The sequence below is a fragment of the Aptenodytes patagonicus genome, chromosome 29 (genome assembly GCF_965638725.1).
Source record: "Aptenodytes patagonicus chromosome 29, bAptPat1.pri.cur, whole genome shotgun sequence".
Classification (NCBI taxonomy): Eukaryota; Metazoa; Chordata; class Aves; order Sphenisciformes; family Spheniscidae; genus Aptenodytes; species Aptenodytes patagonicus.
In genome coordinates, this window is record NC_134977.1 from 1,301,367 (window position 1) to 1,319,619 (window position 18,253).

Here is an 18,253-nt window from a genome sequence, read left to right on the forward strand (position 1 = left end):
CCGCGGGCAGCCTTGGCCGTACCAGTGGCCTCGCTGCCCCTGTCCTCCGGGTGCTTTGGCTCAGTGGGCAGCTCGTGCTGGAGGAGAGTCGGGCATTGATGTCTTTAACACTGCCTGATGAGCAGCATTGCTGCAGAAAGCCACCTGCCACACAGGAGCATGGAGTGTGCGGAGCTTGAGCCTCTGGGTATGAGGCAGGTTGTGAAATTCACCATCTGTCATCGCAGCACCTCTCTTTCTCTCGACCTTCTATTAATTTATTATGACCTGACAGGCATTGCAACCCATCCTGTGTTTTCCAATCATTTGGTTTTGGCCATCTGAGGGAAAACCCCACACCTCTCTTCAGATGCAAATACCAATAGAGAGCATTGCAGGTGGACGTACTACTGGAGATGGAGATACCGCTGGAGATGCAGATGCCACTGCAGATACCTTTGCAGATGGATGATCCATTCCTAATAGCATTGCAGATGCTGATGCCCTTGCAGGTGTCATTGCAGATTCCATTGCAGATACCACTTCACTCTCAAATACCATTGCATACACCACTGCAGGTGGCGTTACTGATGCCATTTCAGATGCTGACATCATAGCAGATGCAGATACCATGACTCGTGCAGATGCCGTGGCAGATAGCAGTGCAGATGCAGGGACCGGAGCAGATGCAGAGGATATTGCAGATGCTATTGCATTTCACACCCCCACGCATATACCATTACGGATGCAGGTGCCGTTGCAGATGTCATTCCAGGGGCAAATACGATTGCAGAGAGCGTTGCAGGTCAGCATAGATTGCAGATGGAGATCCCAGTGGAGATGCTGATGCCACTGCAGACGTAGACCAATTTGGAGATGCAGGTACCATTGCAGCTACCCCTGCAGATGCAGGTAGCAATGCTGATTCTGATGCACATACCATTCCTGATAATTATGCAGATGCAGACACCAAAACCAATACCAGTGCAGATGCAGATGCCATTGCAGATACTGCTGCAGCTGCAGACGCCATTTCTGATGCAGATACTGCTGCAGCTGCACATACGACTGTAGAAACCACAGCAGAGGCCATTGCTGATGCAAAGTCAGGTGCAGACACAATAGGAGAGGCAGATGCCATTGCAGCTGCAGGTACCAATGAAGATGCAGAGGCCACTGCAGACACCCATAGCATTACAAATGCCATTGCAGATGCAGATGCCTTTGCAGCTGCAGATGGCATTGCAGATGCAGCTGCCGTTGCAGATAGCCTTGACAATGCCTTTTCAGCTACAGCCACAGACAGCAATACCGTGAGGAAGATCCCGATTCAATTGCAGATGCAACGGCAGATACAAGGGCAGATACAGACACGATAAACCTGCCATTACAGATACAAGTACAGCCACAGGCACCATTACACATGCAATTGCAGGTGCGCTCATAGATACAGGCAGAATTACACATACAATTACAGCCACAAGACCAGCCACAGACACGAGTGCACATTCCATTACACCTACAGATACAGACACAGACACCGATCTCGTTCCTGAGAGGGGAACCATTACAGAGAGAGGTGCCATTACACATACAGGTAGTGATGGACACACCACTGAAGGTACAGGGAGTACCTGCATCTGAACTGGGGGTCTGCCATGGCTTCAGCATCTTCAAGAGCAGCTCTAAAGGCAATTGCATCTGAAATTGTACTTGCATCTGCAAGGCCATCTGCAGTGGTATCTGCATCTGCAATGCCATCTCCAGTGGCATCAATGCCCAAATCTTCAACGGCATCTCCATCCGCAATGGTGTCTGTAACGGTACTTGCACCTGCAATGGCATCTTCATCTGAAGTGCTGTCTGACATGGCATCTACATCTCCAGTGGTCCTTGCAGTGGCGTCTGCATCTTCAATGGCATCTCCATCAGCAACTGCACCTGAAATTGTATGTCTGAAATTGTCCCCCTCCAGGGCTGGGGGCAGCGTATGAATGACAGCTGGGGACGTCCCGGAGGGTGGCACCTGCCTGGGCCCTGTGTCTCCCACAGGAGTTCAGAGCTGGGCCAGGAGCCCTGTGCAGGGGGGACGGTGTGTTTTGGGGGCTTATCTCCTGGCACAGTGAGGTTTTGCCTGGCATGCTGAAATACCGGGTTAGAGCTGCCCACTGCTGTCACAACTTCTCCCAGCCTCAGCCCACCGGTGCGCCCCAAACCTCCACTGGGCCCGTGGGCACAGGCCCTTGCAGGCTGGGGCAGGGCGTGTTTGTTATTTTAATGGCATGTCACATGATTTTTGGCATCACGGCGTGCGAGCGTCAGCCAAGCAAGAGCTGCCGTCCTTGGAAAGCTGCCCGGGAGTGACAGGCTTCACCAAAGCCAACCCGTCCTCTCCCCCACGGCCCCACCCTTGAACCCACCTCCCCTAAACGCATTTGTTCCCCGTGTGCTCCTGCAAGCGTGGCCTGGCTTACATTGGGCAACTGTGCTTTTTAAAATGCTTTTGGGGGGGTCCCATTCTGTTCCCTTCTCTGCGCTGAGGCTGCACCCTCGTGGGAGAGCTAACAGGGGCTGTGTGCTCCTCCCCACCTGCGTCATCATCCTGCAGACCACGCACGTCACCTCTGCCAGCAGGACTTGGGTGGTGGAGAAATGCCAGGCAGTGTGTGAACGTTGCCCATCTCCACCAAGAAAAGCCCTCGGAAGTTCATCCCAACTGCTACACTATCGGAGCATGAAAAGAAACACCTGCTGCTGTGGTGCAGGGCTCTACCTTGCATGAGCTGCTGCGGTTGCAAATACTTTTTGCATTTTTGCCGGCAGCTCCCTCCCTCGGCATTCTTGGGGTGATCTGGGGTTATTTTGCTGCGGCAGTGAGGCAAAGCCGGGCTCTGGAGCTGAGTGCGGTGGGACCCGAGGAAGGGCGTCTTGACGGTTTGAAGGGCTTTGCATCGAGCCCTGTCCCCAGTGGTTGCTTTCAAGATGGAGGCACTGCAGCCCTTGTTGTCATGTCCCTGAGACCCCCAGGTCTGTCCTTGTCCCAGGGGGGCATCAGTGCTGCTTTCTGCGTGGGACCATGTCCGTGATTCCTGCAGGGACCCGTCTGTCCTGGCTCCCCCACCAAAGGGCTCCTTCCCCTGGGGAAGGGGACAGGGGAGTCCCTCCTGCCATTGCCTGCCCCGCTGGCGGTGACACGGCCCTGGGGATGGCTTGGTTGCCCTTCGGGGCTCGCCGGCTCTGATCTGGGGCTCAGGGGGGCTTTTGCAGCTCTTGGGTGCCGTTTCCCGGTGCCCCCTGTGCTCCCCCCCACCTCCCAGGCAGGCACGGAGCGGTTCCAGAGAACTGGCTTGTAATGGAAAAAAAACAAGAGGAAAGGTCCCATCAAAACTACTATATTATGTTGCTATGGGCTCATCACTGCCATGGGTGATGTCACCGCCCAGGGTGGTGCCACCATCCATGGGGTCATTGATGCCTGATGGGATGTTACTGCCCAGGGGGCTGTTAATGTCCATGGGGACCTCCGTTCCTTGGGGGATGGCACTGCCCTGAGGTGCTCCCGCAGGGGGTGGTCATGCTGGAGAGGCTGAGCTGTGTGATCTGCCCGGCGACGTGGTGGCAGCCGCGGAGGGAGGGCGGCAGCACCGGGGCGGCTGGGACCACCGCTCTGCCTGATGGTTGCAGGTCAGGATGAGCTACTGTTGGCCCTGGGGCGTGCTGGGGGCTTCCAAGGCTGGGGGGGTGGGACACCCACAGGGCAGTACCTGGTGGAGAAGCGCCGCCGTGGCCGAGCGCGAAGGTGGCCGGCAGAGGCAAGTCGGCGTTTCTCCCCTCCATGCAGATGACGTGGGGGTCAAAGCAGCCGCCGCACGGAGCCACCTGCAGACCTGCGTGGGAGAGCTGGTGACCTCCACTCCTTCCCCAGAGAGTATCCCCAGGCTGCAGGGATTGGGGTCGGTCCCTACCTCGGAGGTAGAAGGTTTTGGGGAGGATGAATGGCTGAAGCAGCTGGGGGGGCGGGGGCAATGTGGTGGGAGCCACAGGGCTGGCAGCGCCATGGTCCATTCCGTCTGTTGGATGCTAAGGACTCGGCGGGGCTGCCAGCTCTGGCCGCTTCCATTTGAGGGTCTCCCAGAAAGGAAGGTGCGGGCTCCCCGTGTTCCACCCCATCCCCAACAGCCTCCCCAGCTCCTCATGGGGAGGGAAAGGGTTGCTTTCCTCCAAAACAGAGGCATTTCACATCCTAGAGAAGGGAAAAAACACCCCCAAAAAAGCCCAACCACAATTGTTTTTGTAAGAATGATCCAAAAGGAAGCAGGAGGTACAGAGCATAACAGCCCTTTCAGGAGGAAGAGTTTCAGGGAGAGTTTTCTGCCCAAAAAGCACCAGAGCCCCTGGGAAGAAAACCGCTCATGACTACAGCCTCTGAAGACCCTTTCTCCCCTCCTCCGTTCGTACTCAGGGGTTTACACCGAAGCCTTGAACATCCTGGGGAGCTACCAGGTACGGACTTTCCCCCAACATACACAATGCTCTTTGGGTAGTTACCTTAGAAGAGTCTGGGGCTGCTACCTGGGAATTTTCCTGTCTCCAGAAGAAACCAAAATGCTCCCGGAGATGCCTGAGGGGAGTTCCAGGGAGCTACAGGGCATGGACCTGCCTCCAACATCGACAAAACTCTTCAGGTAACCGCCTAGGAGACATAGGCAGCTCCTACACTGGACTTCAGCCATCTCCAGGGAAGGACAAAACACACCCAAGCTGCCTGGGAGGAGTCCCAGCAAGGGACAGAGCATGGACATGCCTCCAACATACACAAAACTCCTCGGGTGTCTTCCCTGGAGTAGTCTCGGGTGCTACCTGCAAAATTCAGCTGTCTCCAGGGGAGGCCAGAACATTCCTAAACTGCCTGGGAGGAGTCCGAAGGAGCTGTGGAGCATGGTCCTTCTCCCAACACGGATAAAACACCTTGGGTAGCTGCCTTGCAGGGGTCTAGGGCTGCTCCCCAGGGCTTCACCTGTCTCCAGAGGAGGCCAACACACCCCTGGCGATGCCTGGGAGAATTCCCATGGAGCTACCGGGCATGGACTTTCCCCCAACACACACACTGCTGTCCCAGTAGTTACGTCAGAAGAGTTGGGGGCCGCTGCCAGGGAATTCCCCAGTCTCCAGAAGAAACCAAAATGCTTCTGGAGATGCCTGGGAGGAGTTCTGGGAACACTGAGGGGCACTGGGGAGACTGGAGAGCACGGGGGACACTGGGAGCACTGGGGAGTGCTGGGGGGCACTAGGGAGCCGCGAGGGGCACTGGGAGCACTGGGGAGAGTGGGGTACACTGAGGGGTACTGGGAGCACTGGGGAGCAGTGGGGGGCACTGGGAGCAGGGGGGAAACTGGGGAACACTGGGGGCACTGGGAGCACCGGGAAGACTGGGGAGCACTGAGGGGCAGTGGGAGCACTGGGCACCCCATCATGTCTCCCAGTTGCCCCCCCAACTCCCCTCTCTGGGTGGGGGGCTCTGGGGAGGTGTTGGGGGGGGGTCCTCAGGTTTTCAGCCGCCCCCCATCAGAGAGGGTTTGATTGACAGCTGGCATTTATTGAGGGGTTGGGGGTGAGAAGCAGGGCAGGGGGTGCTGGGTGCTGGGGGGCTGGTGGGTGCTGGGGGCATCCAGGTGCTGGGTGGTGGGTGTGCTGGGTGCGCAGGTGATGGGTGCTGGGGGTGGCCAGGTGTGGGGTTCTGGGGGTGCGGGGGCACTCGGAGATGCTGTTCTCGGTCTTCAGGGGGTTCATGTAGTTGTATCTCAGCTTGGCCCAGTGGTTCCTCTCCTCGATGCGGTCCCGGATCTCCTCCAGCTGCCCTTGGAAGGCCCTGATGAGCCAGTGGGGTTCCACCTCCGTGAACCGCTCCTCCAGGTACTGTCCCAGGAGTATCTGGGAGACAGGGATGGGGACCCATCAGGTTCAAGCACTTGACTGAGGTGTCTCAAGCCATCTGGGGGTCTCCGGCCCCCTGGTAGCTGTAGAGTGATGGTGCCCACCACCCTGTGCTTGGGGATACCCAAGGTGGTGATGTGCACCCATGCCCTTGTGGGGCATCTCCTGGGATTCCTCAGCCCCACAGAGCCACTGTTTTGGGGAGGGCATGGTGATGGTGGGGCCAGACTCACCACGTCACTGAGGCATGAGCTGAGGAGGATGAGGGCCACCAGGATGTTGGCGGTGGTGTCCACCTCAGGGATGGTGGTGAGGAAGTGTTGGAGGAAGGCCTTGCCCTTCTCTGCCGGTGGCGGGTGGCGCATGGAGGACGGGGCGTTGGGGAGGAAGGCGCCCAGGTCACACTGCAGGGTGAGAGGCCACTGTCAGCAGAGGACACCCCTCTGGAATGGGGATGGGTTAGATGGGGACGTTCTCCTGAGGTGGGGGACATCCCTCTGGCATGGAGGGGGGAATGGATGGGGACATACTTCTGGCATGGAGCTTCTCCTGAGCTGGGGTGGGGATGTCCCTCCAGGATGGATGGGGACGTCCCTCAAGCACGAAGAGAGGTGGGAACACAGACACCTCCCCTGGCTCAGGATGGGGACATCCCTCCTGCGCACAGAGGGGAACATCTCTCCAGCATGGGACGGGGACAGTTGGGGACACCTTTTGGGTGCAGAGGGGTCAGAGGTCCCCTGTCCCACCTGCCCATTGTTGACGGCTGCGTGCTGTGCCGAGCAGGTGAACACTGCCATGGTGAGGAACTTGCTGAGCTCCACCACCATCCGCAGTGAGGAGGGGATACCTGGGGTTGGGTGGGGGGACAGCAAAGAGCATCAGGGACCTGTCCTTGTCCCCCCACCACCCCTGGGGACACCCCATGGGACCCATGGGTGCGGGGATGCAGTACCCGAGGAGATCCTGCCCAAGAAGCCATTGGTGAAGATGTCCATCACCCAAGCCTGCAGCTCAGCATCCCCGCTCACCGCTGCATCCTCCCCATAGCAGAAAGCCACAATGCCGGAGATGAAGCTACCATGGGGTGAGGTGACCATGAGGTCATGGAGCACCCATGGGACCACCACCAGCTGCCACCTAATCCCTTGTCCCATCTCTCGATGGCTTCCCAGAGGCTCATTGCGTCATCCCAGTAGCTGGGGAGGTGCGCCACGCCGCAGTGCCACATGTCATCAGGGAGGCAGAGGGAGGTGTAGGTGGCCTTCTCCAAGCCCTGCTGGATGATCAGCAGCATCCCCTCACAGGTAACCCCCGAGCCCTGGTGGGGAGGGGTCACCCATGGGTGCTCAGGGCAGAAGGTGCCTTTCCCCCCCTCCAACCCCCGGCTGCCCCATGGCTCCTCGGTGCTCCCAGTATATGCCACTGTCCCCAGTGCTCCCCAGCCCCCTCGCCCCATGCTCTCTAGTGTCTCCCAGGGACCTCTGTGCTCCCCAGTGTCCCCCAGTGCTCCCAGTATAACCCAGTGGTCCCGAGTGCTTCCAGGGCACGAGTACTCCAAGTACTCCCCCCAGTGCCCCCAGTATGCCCCCCTAAGTGCTCCCATTAACCCCCCAGCCCCCCCAATTCATGCTTGCTAGTGCCCCCAGTGCCTCCCCAGTATTCCCAGTATACACCTCTGTCCCCAGTGCTCCCCAGCCCTCCGTCCCTCCATGTTCTCTAGTGTCCCCCAGGGCCTTCTGTGCTCCCCCAGTGTCCCCCAGCACTCCCAGTACATCCCAGTGCTCCCAGTAGACCCGAGTGCTCACCTTGTCGATGACGCCACCAGGGTTGATGAGGACGCTCTGGGCCAACGTGTTGAAGTGGAAGTGGGGGACGAGGAGCTGGTGGTGGAAACCAGGAGGTTGGAGACGACTGGGGACCTCCTAAGGAGCTGGGGTGGGTGTTGGGGGGGGGGGGGGCACTGCGGTCAGATGAGGGGGCGGGGGCACTGGGTGGTGCTGAGGTGGGACCTTACCTTGAAGAGGGGGTGACAGGTGGGCAGTTGGCATAGGGTGGCGATGGCGAAGACCTCCCCAAAGAGGTGGGTCCTCAAGGGGTGGGTGAGGAGCTTCCAGGCTGTAGAAGTCGGCGTTGCGCCAGGTCTTGGCCAACAGCCAGTCCCACTTGGCATTGCTTTGTAAGAAGATGGGGCTGGTGGGTCCCGGTGTTTGGCTGAGCTGTGGGACGCAAACCACGTGGTGGGACCATCTCCTCTCCACCACCACGGTGGGGTTGTCCACTGGTTTGGGGTGGGACGTCCCTACCTGGATGGCGATGGCACGTAGGAGCCCGTCGGCACCCTGGTGCAGCAGGCAGAGCAGGGTGGCGATGTGCTGCCAGCGCCTGTGGATGGTGCTGGCCGCAATGCCTTCCAGCACCTCATAGTCCAACGATGAAGATCTGACCCTCTTGCATCTCCTTGCCCAGGTTGGTGCCACCACCCAAAGAACCGGCCACCATCTCCAGCGTCACCAGGAATTTGGCCGGCAGCATCACGCAGTGCTGAATGGTGATGGGGTTGTTGCCATTGAAGAACTGGTAACTGAAGAAGTCATCTTCTCACCAGTGCCTGGCCACGTACTCGGGGACTGAGGGGGTGGCTGGACATCAGCGCTGAACTGCCCACCCTCCATGTCAAGCCAGGGACTTCCTGGGAAGCCCTGGGTGGCGGGGGAAGACGCACAAGGCACCCACCAATCTCCCTGCCCCGTGTCCAGGAGAAGATGCTGCGCATCTCATCCAGGCTCTTCCAGAAGGTGGGTCTCAAGAGGAACCCTGCCAGAAGGTGGAAGGCCCCTCTACGGGACAGAGGTGGACCTCAGCAACCACCATTCCTTCCCTGGTCCCCCACCACCAGCCTCCCGGGACAGGGTGGCACTGGCGATGCTCCTCACTCCCATCATCCAGGTCCTCCCCAATCTTGGGGTATTGCTTACTGGAAGATGAGGACACCGGTGAAGTTGGTGGCCCTCACGCAGGAGAACTGAACATTGGAGTCCAGCTCGAGGATGGAGCCCACATTGAGGCAACGGGGCCAGCCCTTGGTGAAGCTCTTCCACCTGCGGGTGGGACAGGGGGACATACGCCAGCGTCACTGCTGGCCAGGCCACCCTGGCCATGGTGGGCCTCCATCCTTATGTCCCTGCTCTCACTGGTAAGCCTCCTGCCGTGCCTTCAGCTCCTGCTGCCGATGCTCCTTGAGGATCTCCAGCTCATCATCCACCAGCTTTTTCCCTGGAAAGGAGGAGAGAGGAGTCAAGGTCGGACCCCTGGCTAGCAGAGGAGGGTGGGGGTGGGATGAGTCCTACCCGAGCTCTCCCGGACCTCCACCGTGGTAACCCCCTCCAGCCACTGGTAGCAGGGGAAGCGGTAGAGGGTGCCGTCAGGGCCCATCACGCGGATGTCCCTGCAGAACCAGGCATCCTCCAAGAAGAGCCGCCGCTTGTGCAGGTGGATGAGGATGATGTGACCCAAGTCCTGCTCGCAGTGCATGGTCATGTCCTTCTCCTGGTGGGGGGTGGGCGGGAAATGGCTTGGGGTGGGAGGGCAGCTGCCCTGGCATGGCACTGGGGGATACGGGCATTCCCCACCAGTGGAGTGGGGCTTCAGGGCATCCCCCAAAGATCCTCTTCCTCCATCCCCCAGGACCCCTTTCCACCATCCCCCAGGACCCCTCCTCCATCATCCCCGCAAGATCCTTTTCCTACATCCCCCCCCCCAAGACCACTTCCCACCATCCCCCCAGGATCCTTTTCCTCCACCCCACACCCCCCAAGACCACTTTCTTTCATCCCCCCCAAAGATCCTTTTCCTCCATCCCCCCCCACCCCCACCCCCTCGCTCCATCCCCCAGGATCCTACCCTCCATGTCCCCAGGACCCCTTTCCTCTATTTCCCCCCCCACCAAACCCTTTTCCTCCATCCCCCCCCAAGAACACTTTCCTCCATCCCCCCATGAGCCCTTCCTTCATCCCCCCAGGACCACTTCCCACCATCCCCCCAAACCTTGGTGAAGACCCATCCCTTTTCTTACCCTCTCCAGTAAAACCCATGCCGGGACCCCCGGCATGCCCATGCCTCCACTCGTGTCCCCATCCCTGCGCTCACCGTCCCCGGCAGCAACCAGTAGTTGATGGTTGTCCGGTGCCTCTCACCACGGCTGCCCACCAAGGTGATGGAGATGGAGTTGTTGGTCCCACCTTCGAGGATGTCACCCGTTGCCACCTTCACCTTGTAGACGGCCATGGCGAGCTGCACAAGGACACGCCGCGCAATTCAAGAGCTGCCTTTAAAAAGCGACCACCTGTAGGGGTGAGGGTTTTGGGGGTGGAAACCTGCCATCTTGGGTGGTTTGCATGCTGCAAGCCCCGTGGCCATTGCACAAGCCAGGTGGCCAGTCCTTCCTTCTCAAGGGGAGGTTATCAGATGACCGTTATTGGCCGGCAACTGGCATATCGAATCTCAATGGATGTGGCCATGGAGACATTACCCAAGCGATGGCCCCGGGGGTGGCCATGGGCCCAAGGGAGGGGGCGTTTGCCATGGTCCAGGAGCTCCTCCTGCCTCCCCAGGGTCTCCTCCATCTCCTGCTCTGTCCCTGCCCGCGCTGCTGCCCGCACTTCACTGGCTGCTCAAGGCATGCTGTGGAGCAGCGGTTGTGGGGCAGGCAGGGCTTTCCCAAAGGAAGGTCGTGGAGCAACTAATACTGGTGTCACAGTTTAACCTCAGTCGGCAACTGAGCACCACACAGCCACTCGCTCCCTCACCCCCCCGCGGTGGGATGGGGGACAGAATTGGAAGAGTAGAAGTGAGAAAAACCCGGGGGGTTGAGATAAAAACAGTTTAATAATTGAAATAAAATGATAATATACAAAGCAAGTGATGCACAATGCAAGTGCTCACCACCCGCCGACCAATGCCCAGCCAGTCCCTGAGCAGCGGCCCCCCCGGCCAGCTTTCCCCCAGTTTATATACTGAGCATGATGTCACATGGTATGGAATGTCCCTTTGGCCAGTTTGGGTCAGCTGTCCTGGCTGTGCCCCCTCCCACCTTCTTGTGCACCTCCAGCCTTCTCAGTCCGCAGAGCATGGGAAGCTGAGAAGTCCTTGACTAGTGTAAGCACTACTTAGCAACAACTGAAACATCGGTGTGTTATCAACATTGTTCTCATCCTAAATCCAAAGCACAGCACTGTACCAGCTACTAGGAAGGAAATTAACCCTATCCCCGCCAAAACCAGGACAGTATCCACCCCTTATTCTATACCATCTACGTCATGCCCAGGTCCCCCCCTTTCCAATACATTCCCATTAATCACCACCCCCTTTCCTTTTTTTGATATATATACACACACACACAGACAGATATCATTCCCTTAGTCTATGGGCCATCCCTCTAAAATGTTCGTTGAGTTCATTTAGTCCATGACTTTGGGCTCCATCTGTCATCATAATCTTCCAGGGCAGGAAAGATGGGGATGGTATGTGGTGTTGGATTGCTTCATGGTGAAGTCAGTTCTGGTTCCATCATCACTGAGCTTTGCTCGGTTTCATCAAAGTTCATTCTTCATTAATCTGAGTGATTCATATTGTAATATCATTGGTATGGCATATAATATTATGTAGCACTTAACATCAGATAATTCAGATCATCGGCTATTCTCACCCAAAGTCAAATCCCCTTGAGGTACACATCGGACTTCCCCATCCTCCCGCATCACCCACCAAGTGCACCCAGGTCCTTGAGCAAAAGCAATCCCACGGATGGGTTTGCCTTTCCCCGAGGCAGGAATAACCCAAACTGTCTTCCCCAGCATATTTTTTATGTGCACTACAGGGACTTTATTCCCATCTACAGTACGTAAAAGTTCTGACTGGGCAGGGCCTGCTCGATTGGCAGATCCCCGAGTGTTGACTAACCAGGTGGCCTTTGCTAAATGCGTATCCCAATGTTTGAATGTCCCGCCACCCATTGCTCTCAGCGTAGTCTTTAACAGTCCATTGTATCGTTCAATTTTCCCAGAGGCTGGTGCATGACAGGGGATGTGATACACCCACTCCATGCCGTGCTCTTTGGCCCAGGTGTCTATGAGGTTGTTTCGGAAATGAGTCCCGTTGTCTGACTCAATTCTTTCTGGGGTGCCATGTCGCCATAGGACTTGCTTTTCAAGGCCCAGGATAGTGTTCCGGGCAGTGGCATGGGGCATGGGATATGTTTCCAGCCATCTGGTGGTTGCCTCCACCATTGTAAGCTTGTGGCGCTTGCCTTGGCAGGTTTGTGGGAGTGTGATATAATCAATCTGCCAGGCCTCCCCATATTTATATTTCAACCATTGTCCTCCATACCAAAGAGGCTTTAACCGCTTGGCTTGCTTGATTGCAGTGCATGTTTTGCATTCATGGATAACCTGCGCAATAATGTCCATGGTCAAGTCCACCCCTCGATCACGAGCCCATCTGCATGTTGCATCTCTTCCTTGATGACCTGAGGTGTCATGGGCCCACCGAGCTATAAATAATTCACCCTTATGTTGCCAGTCCAGATCCACCTGAGCCACTTCAAACTTAGCAGCCTGATCCCCCTGCTGGTTGTTTTGATGTTCTTCGGTGGCCCGACTCTTGGGTATGTGAGCATCTACGTGACGGACTTTTACAACCAGGTTCTCCACCTGGGCAGCAGTATCTTGCCACAATGCGGCAGCCTAGATGGGTTTGCCTCTGCGCTGCCAGTTGCTCTGCTTCCATTGCTGCAACCACCCCCACAGGGCATTTGCCACCATCCATGGGTCAGTCTAGAGAGAGAGCGTATTTTTTACATCTTGTCCTGCCCGGGCTGGCCCAAGGGCTACTGCATGAACTATCTCCTGTTTAATGTGTTCAAAGGCTTGTCGTTGCTCAGGGCCCCGTTTGAAACCGTTCTTCTTCTGGGTCACTTGATAGAGAGGGTTTACGATCAGACTGTAATTTGGAATATGCATTCTCCAAAAACCCACGACGCCTAAGAAAGGTTGTGTTTCCTTTTTGCTAGTCAGTGGAGACATGGCTGTTATTTTGTTGATCACATCCTTTGGGATGTGACAATCTCCGTCTTGCCATTTTATTCCTAAAAACTGGATCTCCTGTGCAGGTCCCTTGACTTTACTTTGTTTTACGGCCAAACCGGCCTTCAGCAGGATTTGGACTATTTTCTTCCCTTTTTCAAAAACTTCTCCTGCTGTGTTGCCCCACATGATGTCATCAATGTTTTGCAGGTGTTCTGGAGCCTCACCCTGTTCTAGTGCAGTCTGGATCAGGCCATGGCAAATGGTGGGGCTGTGTTTCCATCCCTGGGGCAGTCGGCTCCAGGTGTACTGGACGCCCCTCCAAGTGAAAGCAAACTGTGGCCTGCACTCCGCTGCCAAAGGGATTGAGGAAAATGCATTAGCGCTATCAATTGTGGCATACCACTTGGCTGCCTTTGACTCCAGTTCATATTGAAGTTCTAGCATGTCCGGCACGGCAGCACTCAGCGGCGGCTTGACTTTGCTCAGGCCACGATAGTCTACTGTTAGTCTCCACTCTCCATTAGACTTCCGCACTGGCCATATGGGACTGTTAAAGGGTGAGCGAGTCTTGCTGATCTCTCCTTGGCTCTCCAGTCGACGAAATCAGTTTATGGATGGGAATCAGGGAGTCTCGGTTGGTGCGATGTTGCCGCCGGTGCACCGTGGTGGTAGCGATTGGCACCTGTTGGTCTTTTGACTTTCAGCAGCCCCACAACAGAAGGGTCCTCCGAGAGACCAGGCAAGGTAGACAGCTGTTTAATTTCCTCCATCTCCAAGGCAGCTATACCAAAAGCCCACCGGTACCCTTTTGGGTCCTTGAAATACCCTCTCCTGAGGTAGTCTATGCCAAGGATGCACGGAGCCTCTGGGCCAGTCACAATGGGGTGCTTCTGCCACCCATTCCCACTTACACTTACTTCGGCTTCCAATGCAGTTAGCTGTTGGGATCCCCCTGTCACTCCAGAAATACAGATGGGTTCTGCCCCTATATAGCTTGATGGCATTAGGGTACACTGTGCACCAGTGTCTACTAGAGCCTTATACTCCTGTGGGTCCGATGTGCCAGGCCACTTAATCCACACAGTCCAGTAAACCTGGTTGTCCCTTTCCTCCACCTGGCTGGAGGCAGGGCCCCTCTAATCCTCATCACAGTATTCATTTCTCATTTCCTGCAAATACGAGTCAGAAGTCTCTTCATTAAGATCAGAAGTAAGATTGGCCCTTCTACTCTGTCTGGGGAACTGCCCGCTGGAAACTGGAGCAGCAACTTTCCTCGAAGAACCCCCTTTTGTGATTGTTTTCCCTTGCAACTCACGTACCCGTGCCCCTAGGGCTGAGGTAGGTTTTCCATCCCACTTCCCCATGTCCTCTCCATGGTCGCGCAGGTAAAAAACATAGGGTGCCCCGTGGTCTGTACCCTTTATATCCTCTCTCTTGAGCAAAAGAACGCTGACTCCTAATAGCCGAGATATTGGTCCGTACAGGTGAGGAGTAGGACCTATCCTCTTCAAGTTGCTGGTCCTCCCGGGACAGTTTCTCCACAGCTGAGGCGAGGGAGGAAGAGAGATTTCTTTGTATTGCCAGAGTTGACTAGCCAATTCATCCACCGTTTGTTCCTCTCCATCTTTCCAGGTCATCACTGCCAATGAATTGGCATATGACGATGGTGTGCTCCTTATAAACTTCCGACACATGGGTCGTGTGCACCTGACCTCATCTGGATCTTTGGATATCTGTCCATTGTTCATGTCACCAGAAATCACCTCCAGCACAGCTAATTCCCTCAGGAATTGGATACCCTTTTCCATGGTGATCCATTTGCCTGGGCGACATATAACATCATCTTTGAAGGGATACCTTTCCTTCACACTTGTCAAGAGTCGCCTCCAGAGGCTGAGGACTCGCGTCCCTTTTCCAGTCGCCAATGCCCCCTTCCCTCGAAAGGGATCCCAGCTGCTTGGCTTCTTTACCCTCTAATTCCAGGCTACTGGCCCCATTATCCCAGCATCGGAGCAGCCAGGTGACAATATGCTCACCTGGACAATGGCTGAAATCTTTTCCTATATCTCGCAGCTCACTCAGGGATAGGGATTGGGTGGTTACTGCCTCGTTTATGAGTTCTTCCTCTTCTTCCTCCCCGAGCAGTGGCCGGCCCTCCTCCTCCTGTTCTCGTGATGGCCCTTCTCCAGGGTAGTCTGCCTCATCCACTTCTTCCTCTGGCTCCCTTTTAGAAGAAGCGTATTCCTCCCTTACTAAACGAGCCGACTTCCGCTTCCAAGATCTCTTCTTGTGTACAGGGGCAACTGATACTGGCACAGGTTGGCTCTTTGGTTCAGCCGCAGGGCGTATCGCCAGGGTCGGAGTGGCCGCAGGGCCTGTTGCCAGGTTGGAGTGGCCACAGGGCCCATCGCTGGGGTCGGAGCGGCAGCAGGGCCTGTCATTTTATTGTCAGATCCAGAGACTTTCTCTTCCCCTTGAGGGTACTGAAAAATGTTGAACAGGGCTCGGTAGGCATGGGCCAGGCCCCAGCACGTTGCAGTGATCTGTGTCTCTCTGGAGTTGCCAGGGTGACAGCATACTTCTTCCAACTATTCTACTAACTTTTCAGGATTCTGCACTTGCTCAGGGGTGAAGTTCCAAAACACTGGGGGTGCCCATTGGCCTAGGTACTTGCCCATCTTGTCCCACACACCCTGCCACTCATAACTGTCCAGCCTTGGGGCAGATCTCTGGATGATATTCTTAAATTGCTTATTAAGTTTAGACAAAACCGAAACAATATTCCCAAGAAATACCAATAGAAGTATCTTAACTACCCAAGGATGTTCAAGATACTGAAAAGTTACTGTAATGAAGGAAGAAACGTCATAGAAGAACGTAGCGACGCAGCCATTCTGTATTTCCTCCGTTAAAAATCTCTCAGAGGAAGGACTGTAATTGCTAATTGTCTCCACGAAGTGGTACACCAAGTACAGTAATGGCTTCAGCACGAAGCTCAAATATCAGATTAAGCTCAAGGTCAGTGTTTTAATAACAAACCTCCCAGGCAAAACATCACTAATCACCACAGACCACAGCAAACTGCAAAACCCAACACCAATCTCTAACACGTACAGCAAAAAAAAGAGCATGATGCGGATTAGACAAACCAATATCGAGAACAGATGAACCAACATTGTGACCCGCAACTGTTAACAGATATAAATTCCTTAATGCGCTCCAGTTAATCTGTTATTATCTCAAACCCTTCGAGCCCCACGTTGGGTGTCAAAAAGGACTGCGTGGTTTAACCTCAGTCGGCAACTGAGCACCACACAGCTGCTCGCTCACTCCCCCGCCCCCCCACCCCCCCAGTGGGATGGGGGAGAGAATTGGAAGAGTAGAAGTGAGAAAACTCGTGGGTTGAGATAAAAACAGTTTAATAATTGACATAAAATAACAACAATATAATAATAATAATAATAATAATAATAATAATAATAATAATAATAATATACACAGCAAGTGATGCACAGCGCAATTGCTCACCACCCGCCGACCGATGCCCAGCCAGTCCCCGAGCAGCAGCCCCCCTGGCCAGCTTTCCCCCAGTTTATATACTGAGCAAGACGTCACATGGTATGGAATAGCCCCTTGGCCAGTTGGGGTCAGCTGTCCTGGCTGTGCCCCCTCCCAGCTTCTTGTGCACCTCCAGCCTTCTCAGTCGGTAGAGCATGGGAAGCTGAAAAGTCCTTGACTAGTGTAAGCACTACTTAGCAACAACTGAAACATCGGTGCGTTATCAACATTGTTCTCATCCTAAATCCAAAGCACAGCACTGTACCAGCTACTAGGAAGGAAATTAACTCTATCCCTGCCAAACCCAGGACACCTAGGCACACAGGGGACAACAGGGCTGTGCTTCTCATAGACACGTCATGGGAGGAGAGTGTTCCTGCTGCTGGCAGGTGCCAAAGGGGTGTAGGTCAGTGGAAGAGGAACAACTTTGCACGTGGGAGGTCCTGGCTTCCATCTCCAGGGCTGCTTTTGCTCTTACTCCCTGGCCTCAAGTGGGTGAGTGCTGGAGCTGGGGCACTGCTCCTCTCCAGGTGCTGTGGGCCTGCCCTGACCTCCCAGGGCCTGGCTGAGGAGTGAGGAGGGCTGTGTGCACTGCCTCTGCTGAGCCCCCTCCTGGAGGAGAGGCAGGCAGCTGTGCTGGACCTGAGCTCAGGTCACTACCCTGCACCACAGATCCACCCCACACACCAACCAGGGGCCCTGCTTGGAGGCAAGGGGTGGCCCTCAGGGAGGGGATAGACATCAGCAGCAGACTGGGTGCTGGCAATCCTTCCTGGCTGCACTGAGAGAGGTGGTGTGAGGGTGCTGGTCCAGCCCAGGTGTCCTTTGGGACCAGGGCCACACTGCCCTGGTGGCTCTCCAGGGGTAAGGCTGTGAGATTGTCCTGTCTCCAGGTGGAGATCCCATACCACGTGGGAAGTACCTGTCTATGCCAACGGGTAGGGATGTCCGAGCTGGAGGAGCGACATTCCTTACCCTGACCCTGCCTCCCGGTCCTTTTCCCTCTGCCATCACCACTGGCTTGAGCAGAGCCGCAGCTCAGGGAACCCGGAGCTGCTGAGGTCAGGCATAGCTCTGCAGAGGTGGAACTGGTGGGGCCGGCACCCACCTCTTGTTCCTGGGGGGGTTGGTGGCTCTGTCCACCCCATGTCAGTGGGAACAGGGAAGCACAGGCCTGTCCACAGCTGTGCAGAGGTGGGGAGGGCAAGGAGATGGTGCCTCGGCTGCTCCTCTGACAAAAACCTCTGCAACCAAAACGGGGTGTGAGACCCAATGTTTCACTGCAGGGTGCCCAGCCCCTGGGAACAGTGAGCCCAGATTCAGAGAAATAAGGTATAAAAATGAAGCAAAGAAGAAGGGGGGTTGTGGGGATATCTTCTGAACACAGGACGGTGGGCGCCAGTATGGACACTGACCTGCAGATTCAAGCCACCCCAGGCAGGGACAGGGGAGAAAAGCCCAGTGTCTGTCCCATGCCACCTCCCCACCAGCTCGGCCCTCCCGCAGGTGTAGTATTTCTCCCTTACTCTGGCACCTGGCAGAGGTTTGCCTCCTCCTCCTCCTCAGGGAAATGAGAGCCAGGCCCTGGGTGTGGGTGAGGGGGCAGCACACCTGAGCAGAAAGAGCCCATTTCAAGGCATTTGGGGCCTGACCAGTCTGGCCCTGCAGGCTGGGTTCATTCTCTGCAGCAGTGCGGG

General features: G+C 56.0%; 2 protein-coding genes across 2 annotated transcripts in view; both read right to left on the bottom strand.

Annotated features, from left to right (window-relative positions):
• LOC143171645 (scavenger receptor cysteine-rich type 1 protein M130-like) overlaps window positions 1-18,253 on the bottom strand; it is a 91,078-nt gene that overhangs the window by 61,400 nt on the left and 11,425 nt on the right.
• Window positions 105-10,200, bottom strand: LOC143171620 (arachidonate 12-lipoxygenase, 12R-type-like). The gene is given in 16 exon segments (XM_076360671.1): window positions 105-144; window positions 5,735-5,910; window positions 6,147-6,317; window positions 6,663-6,763; window positions 6,869-6,992; window positions 7,073-7,234; window positions 7,722-7,796; window positions 7,931-8,029; window positions 8,031-8,132; window positions 8,220-8,342; window positions 8,344-8,543; window positions 8,650-8,753; window positions 8,892-9,014; window positions 9,108-9,189; window positions 9,264-9,462; window positions 10,063-10,200. Coding segments are annotated over 16 exon segments (2,019 nt in total).